The 16,978-nt window shown below is 43.2% G+C and overlaps 1 protein-coding gene across 4 annotated transcripts in view; it reads left to right on the top strand.

Moving 5' to 3' along the window:
- The window catches only part of LOC117669190 (uncharacterized), a 36,823-nt gene that overhangs the window by 5,355 nt on the left and 14,490 nt on the right, over window positions 1-16,978 (top strand). For all 4 annotated transcript variants that reach the window (XM_034423437.2, XM_060693701.2, XM_034423438.2 and 1 more), the window contains 6 exons: window positions 691-1,027; window positions 2,426-2,542; window positions 2,735-2,976; window positions 7,068-7,233; window positions 9,230-9,326; window positions 15,349-15,418. In XM_034423437.2, the coding sequence (XP_034279328.1) occupies window positions 691-1,027; window positions 2,426-2,542; window positions 2,735-2,976; window positions 7,068-7,233; window positions 9,230-9,326; window positions 15,349-15,418 (1,029 nt within the window). The remainder of the gene's footprint in view (window positions 1-690; window positions 1,028-2,425; window positions 2,543-2,734; window positions 2,977-7,067; window positions 7,234-9,229; window positions 9,327-15,348; window positions 15,419-16,978) is intronic.

Raw genomic sequence — 16,978 nt, 5'->3', positions numbered from 1 at the left:
GGTGGGAGCTTCATTGCTGGAAGCTTTCAAGAAGAGACTGGACTGTCATTGGTCAGAAATGGTGTAGTGCACTGATGGCTAACCTTTTCTGGACCAAGTGCCCAAATGCACGCGCACGCGTGCCCCCCCCCCACGTGCACCCCTTCAGGTCTCTGAACGGCAGAGACCCAAAGACCAGCTGGCTAGCGGGAGGCGCATGCACATGTATAGCAGAACTGAACTGAGGTGGCACAAAGAGGGCGCTCAGTGCCACCTCTGACAAGCGTGCCATAGGTTCGCTATCACAAGTGTAGAATCTCCTGCTTCTGTGGGGATTGGACTAGAAGAACCTACAAGGTCCCTTCCAACTCTGTTAATCTGTTAAATTTAATCTGTTAAATCTGACAATCTAAAATGACCTTCTTGTTGGAGGTCTCATAAAACATTTTTACCTTGCCTGCATGTAATGCATCCATTGACTTACAGCTGTGGCACCTGATTTTCATAATTTTCTCATAGAATACTCACAACTTCCAACCAACTAACTGACTCACTTCCAGCATGTATATGTGTGTGCATTGGGATGAATGAATGGCTGAAGAACATGAGGGAGAATCTAGGCCCTTAGTAGATAATGTTCTCCTATGTCCCACAGTTGGATTTTCAACTCGGCGAATCGTTCATAACCCATTTCATTCCCTCTTTCTTTAGGAGTGGTGGAAGTAAAGCCAAAAAGCTAGCGGCATCTGCCAGCTCTGAATTATATTTGCATAAGGATCGGCAAAGAAGAAACAGCCGGGCTGAGCAAAGACGATCGTCCATCCACCCGGAGAGGCTGAAAGATTTTGGGGAGGAAGAGGAATTAAACGGGGGAGTGAAGACATGGGAAATGAAGATAATTAGCCAAGAGGAGGAAAAACTGAATGATTCTGCCACCTGCCCAGAGATGGCCATTAGCAAACCGGTTTATACTACCTGCAAAAAAATTCAAGAGATCAGCGCTGCAGCACTCAAGATCCAGTATGGAGTCCTGAAGACCCCCTGCACGGTATTGTTTTTTGCTTGTTTTTCAATGCCAGTGAGGTTCCGAACCATTTTAGAAATGCGAATTGCAGAATAACAAGAGTTGAAAGGGACCTTGGAGGTCCTTCTAGTCCAACCCCCTTCTGAAAAGCCTCCACTGCAGTTAAGTTAATCACACAGTTGTTAAGTGAATCTGGCTTTCCCCCATTGATTTGGCTTGTCAGAAGGTCACAAAAGGGGACCACATGACGGCGGGATACTGCAACTGTCATAAATATGAGTCAGTTGCCAAGCATCTGAATGTGATTTCAGCAACGAAGTGCTCAATGCCTGGAATGCATTACCTGACTCTGTAGTTTCTTCCCCAAACCCCCACAACTTTAACCTGAGACTGTCTACTGTTGACTTCACCTCCTTCCTAAGAGGTCTGTAAGGGGCGTGCATAAGTGGACCAGCGTGCCTACCGTCCTTGTCCTAATATTCCTTTTTACTTACTCTTTTCATGTATTCAAATTATGTTTATACTTTTACCTGTTATCTTATAGATGCTTGAGAAATAAACTTAGGAGTTTGATTATGCCACAAGGGTCATAAGCATGAAAAACGGTCGTAGGTCACTTTTTCAGTGTCGTCGTAACTTTGAATGGCCACTAAATGAATTGTTGTAAATCGAGGACTACCTGTACAATTGCCAATTCCAAACTAAAACTATAATCTGATCCAAACAGTTCTGTTATCTCTTTTTTATGTTGGTATGGGAGACCCTAAGAGGGTTGGCCCAATTTATGACTTTTCTTGAAACAGTTATTGATTGCAGTTGTTAAGTTAGTAACACGGTTGTTAGGTGACTCTAGCTTCCCCACTGACATTGTTTGCCAAGAAAAGGTCACAAAAGGGGATCACATGACTCAAGGACACTACAACCGTCATAAATGTGAGTCAATTGCCAAGCATCTGAATATTGTTCACCTGATGACGAGGATGCTGCAAAGGTCGTAAGCGTGAAAAACGGTCACAAGCCACTTTTGTCAGTGCTGTTGTAACTTTGAATGGTCACTAAACAAACTGTTGTAACTCTAGGACTCTCTGTATCGTCTGTATGTTTGCAAAAGAGCCTTGGTAGTACAGTGGTCTAAGGCACCCTGTTATTAAGCTGGTTATTAAGGCCAGCTGCCTGCAATTACTGCAGGTTCGAATCTCGCCAAGGCTCAAGGTTGACTCAGCCTTCCATCCTTTCTAAGGTAGGTAAATTAAGGACCCAGTTGTGGGGGCAATAAACTGACTTTGTATAAATATACAAAAGTATGAAGGCTATTGCTTAGCGCATTGTAAGCCGCCCTGAGTCTCTGGAGAAGGGCGGCATATAAATCAAAATAAAAAAAAAAGTAAATAAAGTTACTCAATAATGTCCCATTGTTTTCAGTATTCTAGGCTTTCGAAGCAATATGGAATGGAAATATATCTAAAGAAAGAACTTCTTCAGTATACAGGAACTGCGAAGGAGCGAGGCGTCCTTTACCTTTTGATGTCTTTAAGAGAGGTAGGAAAATCAGAAGAGTTAAACACGAGCCCCAGAGTGAATGAATGGTTTGCTATAATTTTGATAGAACTGTGAGAAGTGAGCTAAGTGAGCCTGAAAGACAACAGGCTTCCAACTTCCCTAATTATCTTTTTACAACATTTCCCAAGGAAGTAAACCGGTGTCCTAAATTTGTGGGTTCACGTTCTCCAGGACCAGCAAAGAAATGGTGTGATTGTGGCCTCAGATTGCAACTTCTCCATGGCTGTCGCATATCACGCCTCGGAGCTGCACATTCCTGTCTTTGTCATCATGTCCGCTTGCACCCCGCCGACCCGAGTGAAGATGTGTCGCGAGTACGGTGCCATGGTCATTTCCTACGGTTCTACTGTCAGAGATTCACACCTCCATGCCAAGAGACTGGCCCAAGAAAACAACTACTTGTACCTCGAAGAGTAAGTTGTTATCTTGTAGATCGGGGTATCAAACTCAATTTCATTGAGGGCCGCAGAAGGGTTGTGTTTGACCTCGGGGGGGGGGGGGTAGGGAGGGTGTGGCCAGGGGGGCATGGCCAGTTCAATGTCACTCGCTGAGGCTCCATTTTCAGCCACGACAGCTTCTGCAGCCCTCTGACAGCAAATATGGAGCTTGGGTTGTGCGCGGCCTCCCTGAGCTCCAGGGGTGGGCTTCAAAAATTTTAGCAAGGGGTTTTCTGCCCGGTTGCTAGGTGGGTGTAACCATGGTGGGTGTGGCTTAGTCAGCCTCCTGCACCATGGCAGAGGGGGCGTTTTTGCCCTCCCCGGGCTCTGAAGGCATTCCTCAAGCCTCCGGGAGGGTAAAAACAGCCTCCCCAGGCTCCAGAGACCCTCTGGAGGCCAGAAACAGGCTGTTTCCAGATTTCCTGAACTTCTGGTAGGCCCGTTTTTCACCTTCCCTGAGCCCTGCACTTACCTGCATCCAAAATGGGCCACGTGGGGACTCCTGGGAGGGGCGGGGTGGGGTGGGTGGGGCCAGCCAGGATTGGGATTTGGGGGTTCTCCGAACTGCACAGAATCTTAGCTAGAGGTTCTCCCAAACCCCTGCAAACCTCCAGCAACCTACCCCTGCTGAGGTCTATTTTTGCTGGCAGAGGCACTGTGGGCTGGTCCTTCGCTGTTTCCAGGATGGCCCCATGGACCAGATCTAAGTACCTCATAGGCCGGATATGGCCTGTGGGCCTGGAGTTTGACACCCCTGTTGTAGATGGTGTTCGCAAAACCCGCACTTGAAATGAGCACAACACAAGAGCATGAGTAGCAGTTTTCATTCTTACCTGCAGATGGTAGCATCTAGCTGATTTTGGGCTCAGAAGCTAAACATGGCTCAGAACTGATCAGGATTTGGATAGAAGACCATCACAAATAGCAGGCTAGATTGTTGGCTAGATTGGAAAATCAAAAATATCATCCTGAGAGACATCCCAGACAAGCTACAGTAGTCCTTGACTTACGACCACAATTGAACCCAAAATTTATGTTGCTAAATGTTAGAAATTCTGTATATAGCCCTACAGAATGGGAGAGAGAGAGAGAGAGAGACAGACAGACAGACACCCTAAAATATAGATTCTATATATTGGTATGTCATCTTAAAATTTAGATCCTAGACTAAATCATACACAGAGAGAGAGAGTGGGAGAGAGAGGAGAGACAGGGGGAAGGTAGGGAGGGAGAGAGACAGAGAGAGACAAAGAGACAGACTAAAATGTAGATTCTGTATGTGTCATCTTAATTTTTGGATCCTAGACTAAACCAAATGTGAATGAAAATTCTTTCAACTGCATGGAACCATGGTTCACCTTTGGGCGCATAAAAGATGTATGTTACATTTCTACACTTCACTCTTAACCCGCAAAGGTGAAAACCAGCATTTAGCGACAAGTTTAATGTTTTACCCTCCCAACCTCACACGGTTTTAAAGCTCCAGTTGGGATTCGGGAGCTGCTGTACAAAAGTCCCTTTGTTCGAAAGTATAAAAAGGAGGAAATCGTTTGTTTTTGTGACTCTGTGAATGGAAAAAGCAACTCAACCCATCAGCAACTCTTAAACTGTTGAGACAACTTGGAACTAGAGATTTTTTCTGACGTTTATTGTACCGTACGTACACTGATAATTGCCCGGTTCTTGGCTTGGTTAGATCGATTTGATAGAACAAATGAAACAAAGGTTGTTTTATACAAAATTCCCCTCAATTTGTCATCTTTCAGTTCAGGGGGTGAGGAACAATGGCCCTTTTATGACTTTTGGACTTCAACTCCCAGAATTCCGGAGCCAGACAACTCAGGAATTCTGGGAGTTGAATTTTACAAGTCATCAAGGGGCCTTCAAAAGGTTCCCCATTTCACCCCCAGTTCATACACTAAAGCAGGAGAAATTTTGTTTTGGAAATAGTCTGTTACATGTTCCAGCTCTGATCACCTTATCCTGACCTTAAACTTTCTTCCTGTTATTTATTCATAATCTCTTAAATGGACCTTTTTTAAAAAAAAAATCAGTGTAAGATTGAAGTCTTCAGAGATGGAAGTTAAAGCTTCAGATTTTGGCTCTGCAGAGTGGAAAGAATTACACAGCTGAGCTTGATGTGCAAAATGAACTAAACTTGTTTCCTGTGAATTGCTGGCCACCTTTTATGCCAAGCTGCTTTTTAACCCTCTTTCTGGAATGATAGAAAATGTGAGAAAATAGCAGAGTTTTCTCTTGCTTGCAGTTTGGATAGCAGCAAAAGGGAGGGAGGGAGAGAATGACAGATTGAGAGAGGGAGGGAGGGAGAGGGAGAAAAGAGGTAGAGAACAAGAAAGGAGATGGAAGAGCAAAAGCAGTTGCAAAAAAAGACATTACTGTCTGCTATGCCAATGCCATGCTTAAGGTTTAGAATAGAATAGAATAAGAGAGTTGGAAGGGACCTTGGAGGTCTTCTAGTCCAGCCCCCTGCTTAGGCAGGAAATCCTACACCACTTCAGACAAATGGTTATCCAACATCTGCTTAAAAATTTCCAGTGTTGGGGCATTCACAACTCCTGCAGGCAAGTTGTTCCACTGATTAGTTGTTCTGTCAGGAAATTTCTTCTTAGTTCTAAGTTGCTTCTCTCCTTGATGAGTTTCCACCCCTTGCTTCTTGTTCTACCCTCAGGTGCTTTGGAGAATAGTTTGACTCTCTCTTCTTTGTGGCAACCTCTGAGATATTGGAAGACTGCTATCATGTGTTCCCTAGTCCTTCTTTTCATTAAACTAGACATACCCAGTTCCTGTAAGCGTCCTTCATATGTTTTAGCCTCCAGTCCCCTAATCATCTTTGTGTTGGTTTTATGCCCATAGAAGAAAAATTGGAAAATCAAACAAACACTTTTTGGAAGAGGGAAAAATGTTAAACTTTGGACACATCTGCATGAAACTTGCAACTCACTTAATGTTTAACTAATTTTTTTTTCTGTGCTGCTCCTGAAATTGGTAGGCTATGAACCTCTGGTGCAGAATTGTCTTAGCGTAATAATCAAATGGAACAATTGGATCCAAAATTGTTCACCATGGCAGTTCCAGAAGTTCCTGAAATCAAACACAGGATAACCATACACCACACTGCAGTAGTTAGCATGAATTAGCTCTGGAAAAGCCAAGCTATTGATATAAATACAAAAAGCAGGCTAGTTAGAAGAAGAGTTTTCCCTATAGTGATGTATGGGTGTGAGAGTTGGACACTAAGAAGGGCTGATTGAAGAAGAATTGACACCTTTGAACTGTGGTGCTGGCATAAATCATTGCATCAGGGGTGGGTTCCACTTACCTTTACCAAGCGTGCTGTCCGCACATGCGACCAGCCTTTTGCACATGCACCTTGCTCACTCGCACGCCTTCCACGCATGCCCCCACCCTCGAAAACGTGCCTAAATAGCACATTATGGAGCCAGGGCAAGCCACCGCTACTGGTTTGCCCGAACCAGTGTGAACCGGCTGCATCCTACCTCTGCATTGCATATACCATGGACAACCAGAGTAACTAACAGAGATGTGTTAAATCATCTAAAACAAGACACATCACTAGAAACCAAAAGCACAAGACAACGTCTGAGTTAGTTTGGCCATGTCATGGGTGCAAATTCATTGGAGAAGGCAATGATGCGAGGGATAGTTAGTGGAACAAGAAGAAGGGGGCAAGCAAAGAAGACGCTGGGTTGATAGCATCAAATCTGATACCAAGTTGAACATCTGACAATTGAAAGAAGCTGTGATTGACAGGGTAGCATGGAGACCCCCTTGCCTATAAAATCAGTGCTAGTAGGGAGTAGGGTTTGCCCACGTTTTGTATTCACCTTTCCAACTGGAGAACCCTCTGCAGCTGATCCCAACAGGTTTTGGTGTGAGACATATCACCTCAGTGCCCTCACCTGTACAGAGAGAGCCCTCCCCCCAAAAAAAGAAAGGCAGAAGGAAATGGGTTAAGAGAACAAGTGACTACAATGGGGAGGTAAATCATACGGTATCGCTCTTTGTTTTTCTGCTTGTGCCTGCAGAGATGATAGTGCTATCTATCTATCAGGGCTGGGGACCATGGGTTTGGAGATCTACGAACAGGTGCCCAAATTGGATGCAGTGATATTGCCAGCAGGGATTCCCAGTGGATTGCTGGCCAGCAACTCTGCAGCCTTGAAGCATCTGAATCAGCAGGTCTTTGTGGTGGTAAGTACCTGTACAAACTTGCTTTTGTGGGTGTGTGTATGCATTTTGAAACCTCTGTTTCAGCTTTCAGTCTTGGGTCAAACCCAATTCAGTTGGAAGAGATTTTGGAAGTCTTCTTGTCCAACTCCTTCTCAGGCAGGGAACCCTATACCATTTCAGACAAGTAACTGTCCAATCTCTTCTTAAAAACCTCCAGTGATGAAGACTCACAACTTCCAAGGAATGGTAAAATACTACCACTTCAACAGGAAATGGCCCTATGTTCCATACCTCCTTCTATGTAGTGAAGATTAAAATAAGGAAGTGGAACTTCCAGCCAGCTCATCTTTGTGCACCCTGGAGCATGCACATGTGCACTGGCCAGCTGGTTCTTCAGGTTTCTGGCACTCCTGCACACACGAAGACCAGGTAGCCAGCGTGCATGCACGTGCCAGAAACCAGAAGAGCAGCTAGCGATGGTGCATGTGCTCACAGAGATTGCTCTGTGTGATACCTCTGGCATGTGTGCCATAGGTTCGCCATCATGGCTCTATGGTCATCCGTCTTTTGCAGTCCAGTTATAGTAATTATGTTTTAATCCTTACAGCAAAAGTCCTGAGAAATACCTTGAGTTGAGAAAGAAGTCTTGATGCCATAGAACCCATGAGTTCCATGTCAGAGGATGGAGGTGAATCTGGATCTCTCCACCATTGGTCTAGCGCCCTAACCATAACACTGCATTGATTCTCCAAATTCTAGCAAATGAATTTGCAAACATGCCAAGTTTAGTTAGTTATGACTTTGGGCAGGGTTGGGCTTCAAAAATTTTAGCAAGGGGTTCTCTGCCTGGACGTGACCATGGTGGGTGTGACCAAGGTAGGCGTGGCCTAGTCGGCCTCCTGCACCATGGTAAGGGGCATTTTTGCCCTCCCTGGGTTCCGGAGTCTTTCCTCAAGCCTCCAGGAGGGTGAAAACAGACTCCTCAGGCTCCAGAGGCCTTCTGGAGGCCCTTCCCGAACTTCCGGTAGGCCCGTATTTCACCCTCCCCGTGCCTCCATGCACGCTCTACATTTAGCTGCATCAAAAACGGGTCACGTGGGGACTCCTGGGAGGGGCAAGGCAGGGTGGGTGGGGCCAGCCAGGAGTGAGATTTGGGAGTTCTCTGAACTGCACAGAATCTTAGCTAGAGGTTCTCCCGAACCCCTGTGAACCCCCAGCAGCGCACCCCTGACTTTGGGTGGTTTTTCTGTCTCTGTCTCTTGGTGATTTAGAATAACCAACATAGATGGTGGTTCAAACTCTACTTCATACCATAAACGCATAAACACTTTCCAGAAATATAGAGTGACACTAGATAAGGGTTGTTCCTTCTAATGTGTAGCAGCAGGAAAGTGTTTGTTATGTTTTGGGATCAGTGGCAGACTGGCACGGTTCAGGCGAACTGGTAGTTCTGACGATCAGTTGGCCCCGCCCATCCACCCTCACCCTATCCTGTCTTATATTTCCTGGCTCAGCTGATTTGTGCAGCATAGCTGATTTCTGTGCCTCCGCTGTTCTACTTACTGAGGCTGCCTTAGAAGTAAGCAGCTGAGCTTCAAATTGCTGTATTTTGAACGCTGCGTGTAAGCGCGTTAGGCACATAAGCGCGCAATCACCAAATTGGTTGTTAAACTGGTTGCAGCCCACCACTGATTGGGATACATTTTAATTTCACCCTAATGATGCCAAGTCTATCCCTGTGTGGGCCATGTCCTCCCAATAGCTCCCACTGCTTTCTGCCCAGTGCAGGAGTTTCTGCAGGAGATTGGTAAATTAAAGGGTATTTCTTTTTGACCGAACCAGATTGCATCCTTCAACATTACCCTGGGATACGTATATTCGCCTTCGTTCGTGAAAGAGTATTCTTAATATAAAACATTTGGAAATCTGTGGAAAATGTAGAAGATGCTGACACTGGGATGTGCAACATGCATGAGCTCAACCAGAGCACTATTCTTATTTGTTTCCTCTTGCTCAGGGTGTAGAATTGGAGAACATCCCTGTAGATCAGCCGTCATTAAAGATGGGACAACCTATTGAAGATCACACCTACAGCTATCCTCAATTTTACAGAGGTAAGAGATTTGGGCCTTTGCTCTCTTGACTGTAACTGTTATGCAAATATTCCTGAGGACTTATTTTGTGTCCATACAACTTTGTCTTCCTCCTAACTCCCTAGTCCATGAGGCTCAGCAGCATTTCTGGAGGTATCTTTCTTTTCTTTATCTTTTATCTTTTATTAGATTTGTATACCGCCCTACTCCCGAAGGACTCAGGGCGGTGAACAGGCACAGAATAAAACACGTAAATACAAAAGTTAAAAAACATAATTAAAACCGAATTAAATAATTTCGCCCGAGACAATTAAAATTCCCAATAATTTAAAAACAAATTAAAATTTCAATTTATAAAATTTAAAAGAAAGGGGAGAAAATTGGGCCAGGCCGGCCTGCTGGAATAGGAGGGTCTTAAGGGCACGGCAGAAAGTGCGCAGATCTGGGATCCTCCGTATCTCTGGGGGAGCTCGTTCCAGATAGTAGGTGCCCTCACAGAGAAGGCCCTTCCCCTGGGGGCCGCCAGTCGACATTGTTTGACTGACGGCACCTGGAGGAGCCCCTCTTTATGAGAGCGTACCGGCCAGTGGGAGGCTGTTTGTGGTAGTAGGCAGTCCCGTAAATAACAAGGTCCTAAGCCATGGAGCGCTCTAAAGGTGGTAACCAAAACCTTGAAGCGCACCTGGAAGACCACCGGGAGCCAGTGCAGCTTGCGCAGGAGAGGTGTCACAAGGGAGCGCCATGTTGCTCCCATAACCACCCACGCGGCCGCACTCTGCGCCAGTTGGAGCCTCCGGGTGCTCCTCAAGGGGAGCCCCATGTAGAGAGCATTGCAGTAGTCCAAGCGGGAAGTGACGAGGGCATGAGTGACTGTCTGTAGGGAGTCCCGATCCAGAAAGAGATGCAACTGGCGAATCAGGCGAACCTGATGAAAGATCCTCCCAGTCACGGCCGTCAAGTGCTCTTCTAAAGACAGCCGTGAATCCAGGAGGACGTCCAAGTTGCGAGCCCTCTCCATGGGGGCCAGTGATTCGCCCCCAATAGTCAGCGATGGCGTCAACTGACTATAACGGGTCGTCGGAAACCACAGCCACTCGGTCTTGGATGGGTTGGGCCTGAGCCTGTTCCCCCCCATCCAGATCCGCACTGCCTCCAGACACCGGGACATCACTTCAAGGGCATCATTGGGGTGGTCTGGGGTGGAGATGTACAGCTGGGTGTCATCAGCGTACTGGTGGTACTTCACGCCGAAACCACGGATGATCTCGCCCAGGGGCTTTACATAAATGTTGAACAATCTCCCTATCCTTCTAGCCCTCTCCAAAGACAGCCTGAAAGTCTGTAAACTATGTTAGGTTTTTAACCCTTATGACTTCAGAGGAAAATCAGGAGACTGTAGTGACTGGGAAGAGAGGCATTTGACACTGTAAAGCAATTGGCAACTAAAGTAGGAAAGCAGATTTCAAGATGATAAGAGATGTCTGCCAACTGAAGGACGGATAAGTGAAGAACCTTCAGCCGTGGAAAGAAATCTAAAGACAGCTTAACTTGCATAATGTAATTCATAAAAGAAGAACCATTTCATGATAAGATGGTAGGCAAGGCAATTAATTGGAGTTGCTTTATTGCAGCTTGTCACTGGCAATTCTTTTGCTCACCCCATGTTATAAAAAGAACAGGTCTAAGAATTCTACGTGTAGCTACTATATGGAGTAATTCTGACTTTATTTTCCTAGAGTTGAAATCTGACAACAAGATTAACTACTGCTAAATTGAGCTACAGTTTTTCTTTCTTTAAAAGATGCCTTCGACGGTATCTGTAGACAGACAAAAAACTGACATTAGATTATAGATGAATTTATATTTAGTTAATTAGTCTTCCTGGATTACCCATACCACTTGCCCTTTTACTAGAAAGTCTTTTCCTTCCTTCCTTCCTTCCTTCCTTCCTTCCTTCCTTCCTTCCTTCCTTCCTTCTTCCCACCCTCCCTCCCTCCCTCCCTTTTTTCTTTCTCTTCCTTCCTTTCTTTTTCTTCCTTCCATCTCCTTTCTTTTTTCTCTATCTCCTTATTTGTTCTCTACTTCCTTCCTCCCTCCCTCCCTCCGTTTCTTTTTTCTCCCTTTCTCTTCCTTTTCCTTACTTTTGTATCCTTTCTTTTTTCTCTATCTCCTTGTTCTCTACTCCCTCCCTTCCTTCCTTCCTTTCTTTCCTTTCTTCCTTTTCCTTCCTTTCTTTTCCTTCCTTCCATCTTTCTTTTTTCTCTCTTTTCTATTTCTCTATCTCCTTTTTTTTCTCTATCTCCTTACTTGTTCTCCTTCCTTCCTTCCTTCTTTCTTTCTCTCTTTCTTCTTTCTTTTCCTTCCTTCCATCTTTTCTTTTTTCCTCTATCTCCTTTCTTCTCTACCTCTTCTTTTTCTTTCTTTCTTTCTTTCTTTCTTTCTTTCTCATAGCAATACAAGAAAAAGTGGGGGGGGTTTAAGTTGCACAATGTTTTTCAGTAGGAAGGACAGGCAGCTGTCTTCCCGAAAACAAACTCTGCTTGTTTGCCAGCATTTAAAAAGAAAAATATTTAGGATAACTAACAGAAAGATGTATAAATAAGTATCACGGCAGAAACACAGTATAACTTTCAAATTAGTCTTTTGGAGATTTTTAAGGGCCAGTCCTAGTTTTCTGCAGCAACTAGAAAAGTCACCAATAGCCAATTTTCATGAAGTTTTGTTAATTTGAAAAAAAAAACAAAAAAAAAACAATTTTGGGGCATTTATACTGGTGGGAGGGAAAAAAAAAACTTCACGATTTCATCTTCCAGTCCTTTGCTTGCTCTCAAAGTAGCTTACTCCGAATAGACTCTCCCTTTACTCAGCCTTCCAAACAAATTAGCTTAAAGAGCTGGAGGAATGCAGCCTCTAAGAGAGAAAGATCAAATCTCTACAGCTGTAAATCCTTAAGATGAAGCACCACCCCAGCTCTCTCTTGGTTGGTCCGTAAAGATGAGAGGCGTTCTCAGTAAAGTATAAATTTCCAGCCTTGCGAGATAAGGAACATTTCAAAATGTTGTTTGTGGGTTGGAAAAACTGGTCCTGTGTGCTTAAAATATTGGGGATTTTTTTGGAGGCAGAAAGATGGAATTTTCAGACCCAACCGCTTCCTTAAATTACAGAAACTGAGTAGTTTTGTTTTAAAATGGCCAGAGGGGTGTGTTTTTTTCCTACAAAAACCACGTTTGTGTTCCAGAAACCAGGCATAGTTTAACACAGAAAGTTCAGTGAGGCTCTGTAGTAAATTTTAGCTTGAGTTGCAAGAGGGTGGAGATTTCCTATTGCAAACTCTTCTTTGAAAGCAGAAACGCCTCCGTTTTAAAGTGTTTAAGGTCCTACCAGAAAGAGTGGCAGGGGTCATGGATTCATTTCCTTCAGCACATGCTGGTTTAGTTTGCAGAAACAGGCAATTTCCTATCGAAATCTTTGGTTTAATTCAGTCTATAGCTAAAGAGTTACCAGTGACTAAATACCTATTTACTAAAGGGCTTCGCTGCAACAAAATGTCAAAAATAACATTTTGTTTCTATAGCACTATTTAAAACAGGATAACTCTTTCAATTAGGGCTGAACTATAGTTAGTTTCGGTCTTACTCTATCGTGAGTAAAACTATTAAAAACTAGAGGGGAAAATAGAACCAGGCTGTCCATTTGTTATCCTATTTTAATGTTATCTATTTGAGACTGCTTTTAAACAGGGAAATGTGCCAAAAATGAAAAATGGGGAAATTGAATTCTGCACAGCAGGCAGCTGAAATTCTAAACGTTGTGATGTTAGTAGCATTTTTAGCAACTGCAATTTTCATCAGCTTATCTTGGGCTACAGCTGCATGACAAACCCCAAAAGATGGTTTGCAAAGGCTGTTTACCTCATGGAGTTCTATCTCTGCTCAGGGCAGGAATGTAATTAAACTTGAAATGATACCTCAGTGTCAATAGAGAGCCTGTAGTACAGTGGACTAAAGCACTGTATTTAACATCTGCTGCTTGCAATTACTGCAAGTTCAAATCTCTCCAAGGCTCAAGGTTGACTCAGCCTTCCATCCTTTCAAAGGTAGGTGAAATGAGGACCCAGATTGTGGGGGCAATAAGCTGACTTTGTATAAATATACAAAAGTATGAAGGCTATTGCTTAACGCATTGTAAGGTGCCCTGCCCCTCCGGAGAAGGGCGGCATATAAATTAAAGCCAATAACAATAACAACAACAACAACATAATAATAAAAAAAAATAACAACAACAACAATAATATTTATTCAGTTAATGACCAGCAAAATGAAAAAGAACAAAACTGGTGGACCAAATAAATATAACAATCTACTAAAAACCAGCAAAATGAACTGCATAGTATCACATTCACTCCTCTATTACTAAGTTAATAGATAGTATTAATAGCTTTCCAGCAAGTTATTCCATGAACAATTCCTGTTAGGAAGTTTTCCACCAGTATTCCATTGAAATCTACTTTCCCACATCTTAAACTCCAGAGCTATAATTAAAACCACCAGTGATATTAAAAAAGGAAGATCCAAGTGATTTCTATAAAAAAAAGATTTCACCTATCAAAGATTTTAAAAGGTTTTATCTCCTTCAAACAAGGTTTAGCATATCCGTTTGTTTGTTCCTTTTCTACAGCCACCCATCTCAGTCAATGATTCTGGGCAACTTGCAATTCAGAAAATATATTATGATTGAAAATTAAAAAAAAACCACACACATTTAAAACAAAAAGAGTAAAAACATTAGAAACAGCCAATTCAAGATTATACGAGAGCAAGTTATTTGGCTTGTTAGCAATATAGCGAGGAAACTGGGCCCTTGGCACATTCAGTGTCCCAGACTTGGTGGAAATAACCATGTTTTAGGACCTTATGAAAGGCTAACAATGTTGGGGCCATTCTGGTTTCTGAAGGGAGGATGTTCCACAGAGCAGGGACCACTGCAGAGAAAATTTGCTTTCCCCCCCTTCAGTCTGCTGTCTTGAGGTCTAGAGTGCTACATCCAGTTTTGGTCACTATACTACAAAAAAAGATGTTGAGACTCTAGAAAAAGTGCAGAGAAAAGCAACCAAGATGATTAGGGGACTGGAGACTAAAACATATGAAGAACCGTAACAGGAACTGGGCATGGCTAGTCTAGTGAAGAGAAGGATCAGGGGAGACATGATAGCAGTCTTCCAATATTTGAGGGGCTGCCACAGAGAGGAAGGGGTCAAGCTATTTTCTAACCATCTGTAGGCCAGACAAGGAATAATGGATGGAAACGAACAAGGAGAGATTTTACCTGGAATTAAGGAGAAATTTTCTGACAGTGAGAACAATCAACCAGTGGAACAGCTTTTGCCTTCAGAAGTTGTGGGAACTTCCTCACTGGAGACTTTCAAGAAGAGATTGGACTGCCATTTGTCAGAAATGGTGTAGGGGCTCCTGCTTGGGTGGGGGGTTGGACTAGATGACCTACAGGGTCCCTTCCAACTCTGTTAACCTGTTAATCCCAAGTGCCTTTTTTTCCCCCTCATCTCCCTCTGTGCATGTGGTTTAAAAGCAAATAACCATTTATAAAACTCTATATTCCATTGTAAAAGTATCACTCCGAAGAATATAGCCAGAATATTTTTCATTAACACCGATGGACTTGATTAACACTATGGGCTTAAAAATAGTGCTTTTGATGGCTGCTTCAAAATGCAATTCTGACTATTAAATCTAGATAGCCGTATCCATTTCTTTCATATTCCCCAATGTCTTTCCACCTTTTTACTCCTCTGGTTATCTTTCTGCCTTGATGGTCCATCCTATGTCCTGTTTTGTATTGCTCTTTTGACTGATCTTTATCCCCAATCTCAGAATAACCGGTGGCAACTTTTCTTGACCTTACAAGAAGCATTGCCTGAATTAGACTGCAAAACAGTCAAACCTTGTACATTGTCTTAGCATTTATTTATAACCAGTGGGTAAAACCATTCATATATTCCTTCTTTGTTTGTCACTTCGTTTTTCAGAATTGAGTGGTTTTGGCACCAACTCTTTTCAACTCACAGGAAACTGGGTTGATAAAGTTGTAACGGTGAGGTATGTAAAGGCAATGCTTATTCTGGTTTTTTTAAAAATTAGCATTTTGGGTGATTACTTTCTTGGTCATTTCCAGGTGATCTTCAGAGCCAATCCATATAGATTGGATTTTCTGACTTGGGTGCAAAACAGATTTGAGTTTAAAGGAGGAAAATGGCAGCAGGAGAGATTCTAATTGCAAGATAATTGATTCGCATCCAGTACAGCATAGAACAAAAGTTTCACTGATGTAGTCATTTAAAGTATAATTACAAATACACAAGTGGATACAAAGGTAGTTTCAACTGTTTTAGGAAGTGAGTGTGATCCTCAGAAGGGTCATTTTTACTTCCTCTGTACTCTTTATTATATATCCTTTTTAATTGTACGCAATCTCTATCAAACCATTTTTTGTTCTTTAAAACTGGCTTTTTGAGCTAGTATTCTCTTAGTGAGAACCGATTTCAATTTTGAAATTAAAGTTTCAAACTCCTCTAAGTATGGTCCTTCAAACTTATTTCTTAGTAGAGATGTATGTAATTCTATGGTTTCTGGAACTAACATCCATTTAGTAACTTCCTTTGCATTTTTTTCGGTCCATTTAATTTTTACCTGGGTATTTTGGCTCTCTAATCTGGGTAGGTAATAAATAGGACATGTTCACAGTAAGTCATCATCCTTGCAGGTAACCCCAATCTGATCTAAATATTCCATCCTCTTTGAAATGGCCTTCGACTTGATAGCCATCTTCCAATACTTGAAGAGCTATCACAGGGAAGAAGGGGTTGATTTATTGTCCGTAGCACCTAAGGGTAGGACAAAAACAATGAATGGAATTTGCTCAGAGAGAGAGATCCAACCTGGAACTAAAGGGGAATTTCCTTGATAGAACAATCAATGGAACAGGTTGCCTTCTGGTGCGTCATCACTGGACGACGGTTTCATGAAAAGATTGGACAACCATTTGTCCAGGAAATGCTATAAGGACTCCTGCCTTGGGTTGGGAATTGGACTAGAAGCAGGAGTGGTATTCACTTATCTTTGCTACTGGTTTGCAAAAGTGAGTGCACATGCCACCTACGCTCATGTGCAGGGCCTTCTGCGCATGCGCAGAGCATCAAAAATGGGATGTGATGACATCCGGGTGGGTGGGCAGAGCCTCCCGCAGCCACTGCTACCAGTTCGCCCGAATGGGATAGAACTGGCTGAATACCACCACTGACTAGAAGGTCTCCAAGGTAACCTTCCAGTCCTATGAATCTATGATTCATGATAGGCAGGCTTGTTCCCTGCCAAAAGTTTTTTAAAAAGTTTTTCCAAGGTGCCCCAATATTATTTATTTAACTGAAATAATCTAAGTAAGCAGCCCTTTCTGTAGAGTACAGTTTGCAGTCAGAACGAATGTGTCCAGTGTCTCCAACAGTTGGGTTTTCCACAAACCCACAATCTTTCTTCAGATGGAACTCCATGAAACCTCCCATATCTCACCTTAGAAGGTAATCTAGATTCATATCCAGAAATACTGGAGTGAGAAGAAGCAACAGATTTGCTGGTTCCAGAGAACAGAACATTGTGCCGCTG

This window comes from Pantherophis guttatus, chromosome 6 (genome assembly GCF_059756535.1).
Source record: "Pantherophis guttatus breed Tessera chromosome 6, ASM5975653v1, whole genome shotgun sequence".
Classification (NCBI taxonomy): Eukaryota; Metazoa; Chordata; class Lepidosauria; order Squamata; family Colubridae; genus Pantherophis; species Pantherophis guttatus.
Note: the sequence above shows the minus strand (reverse complement) of the source record. Positions and strands in the feature narration are given on the sequence as shown.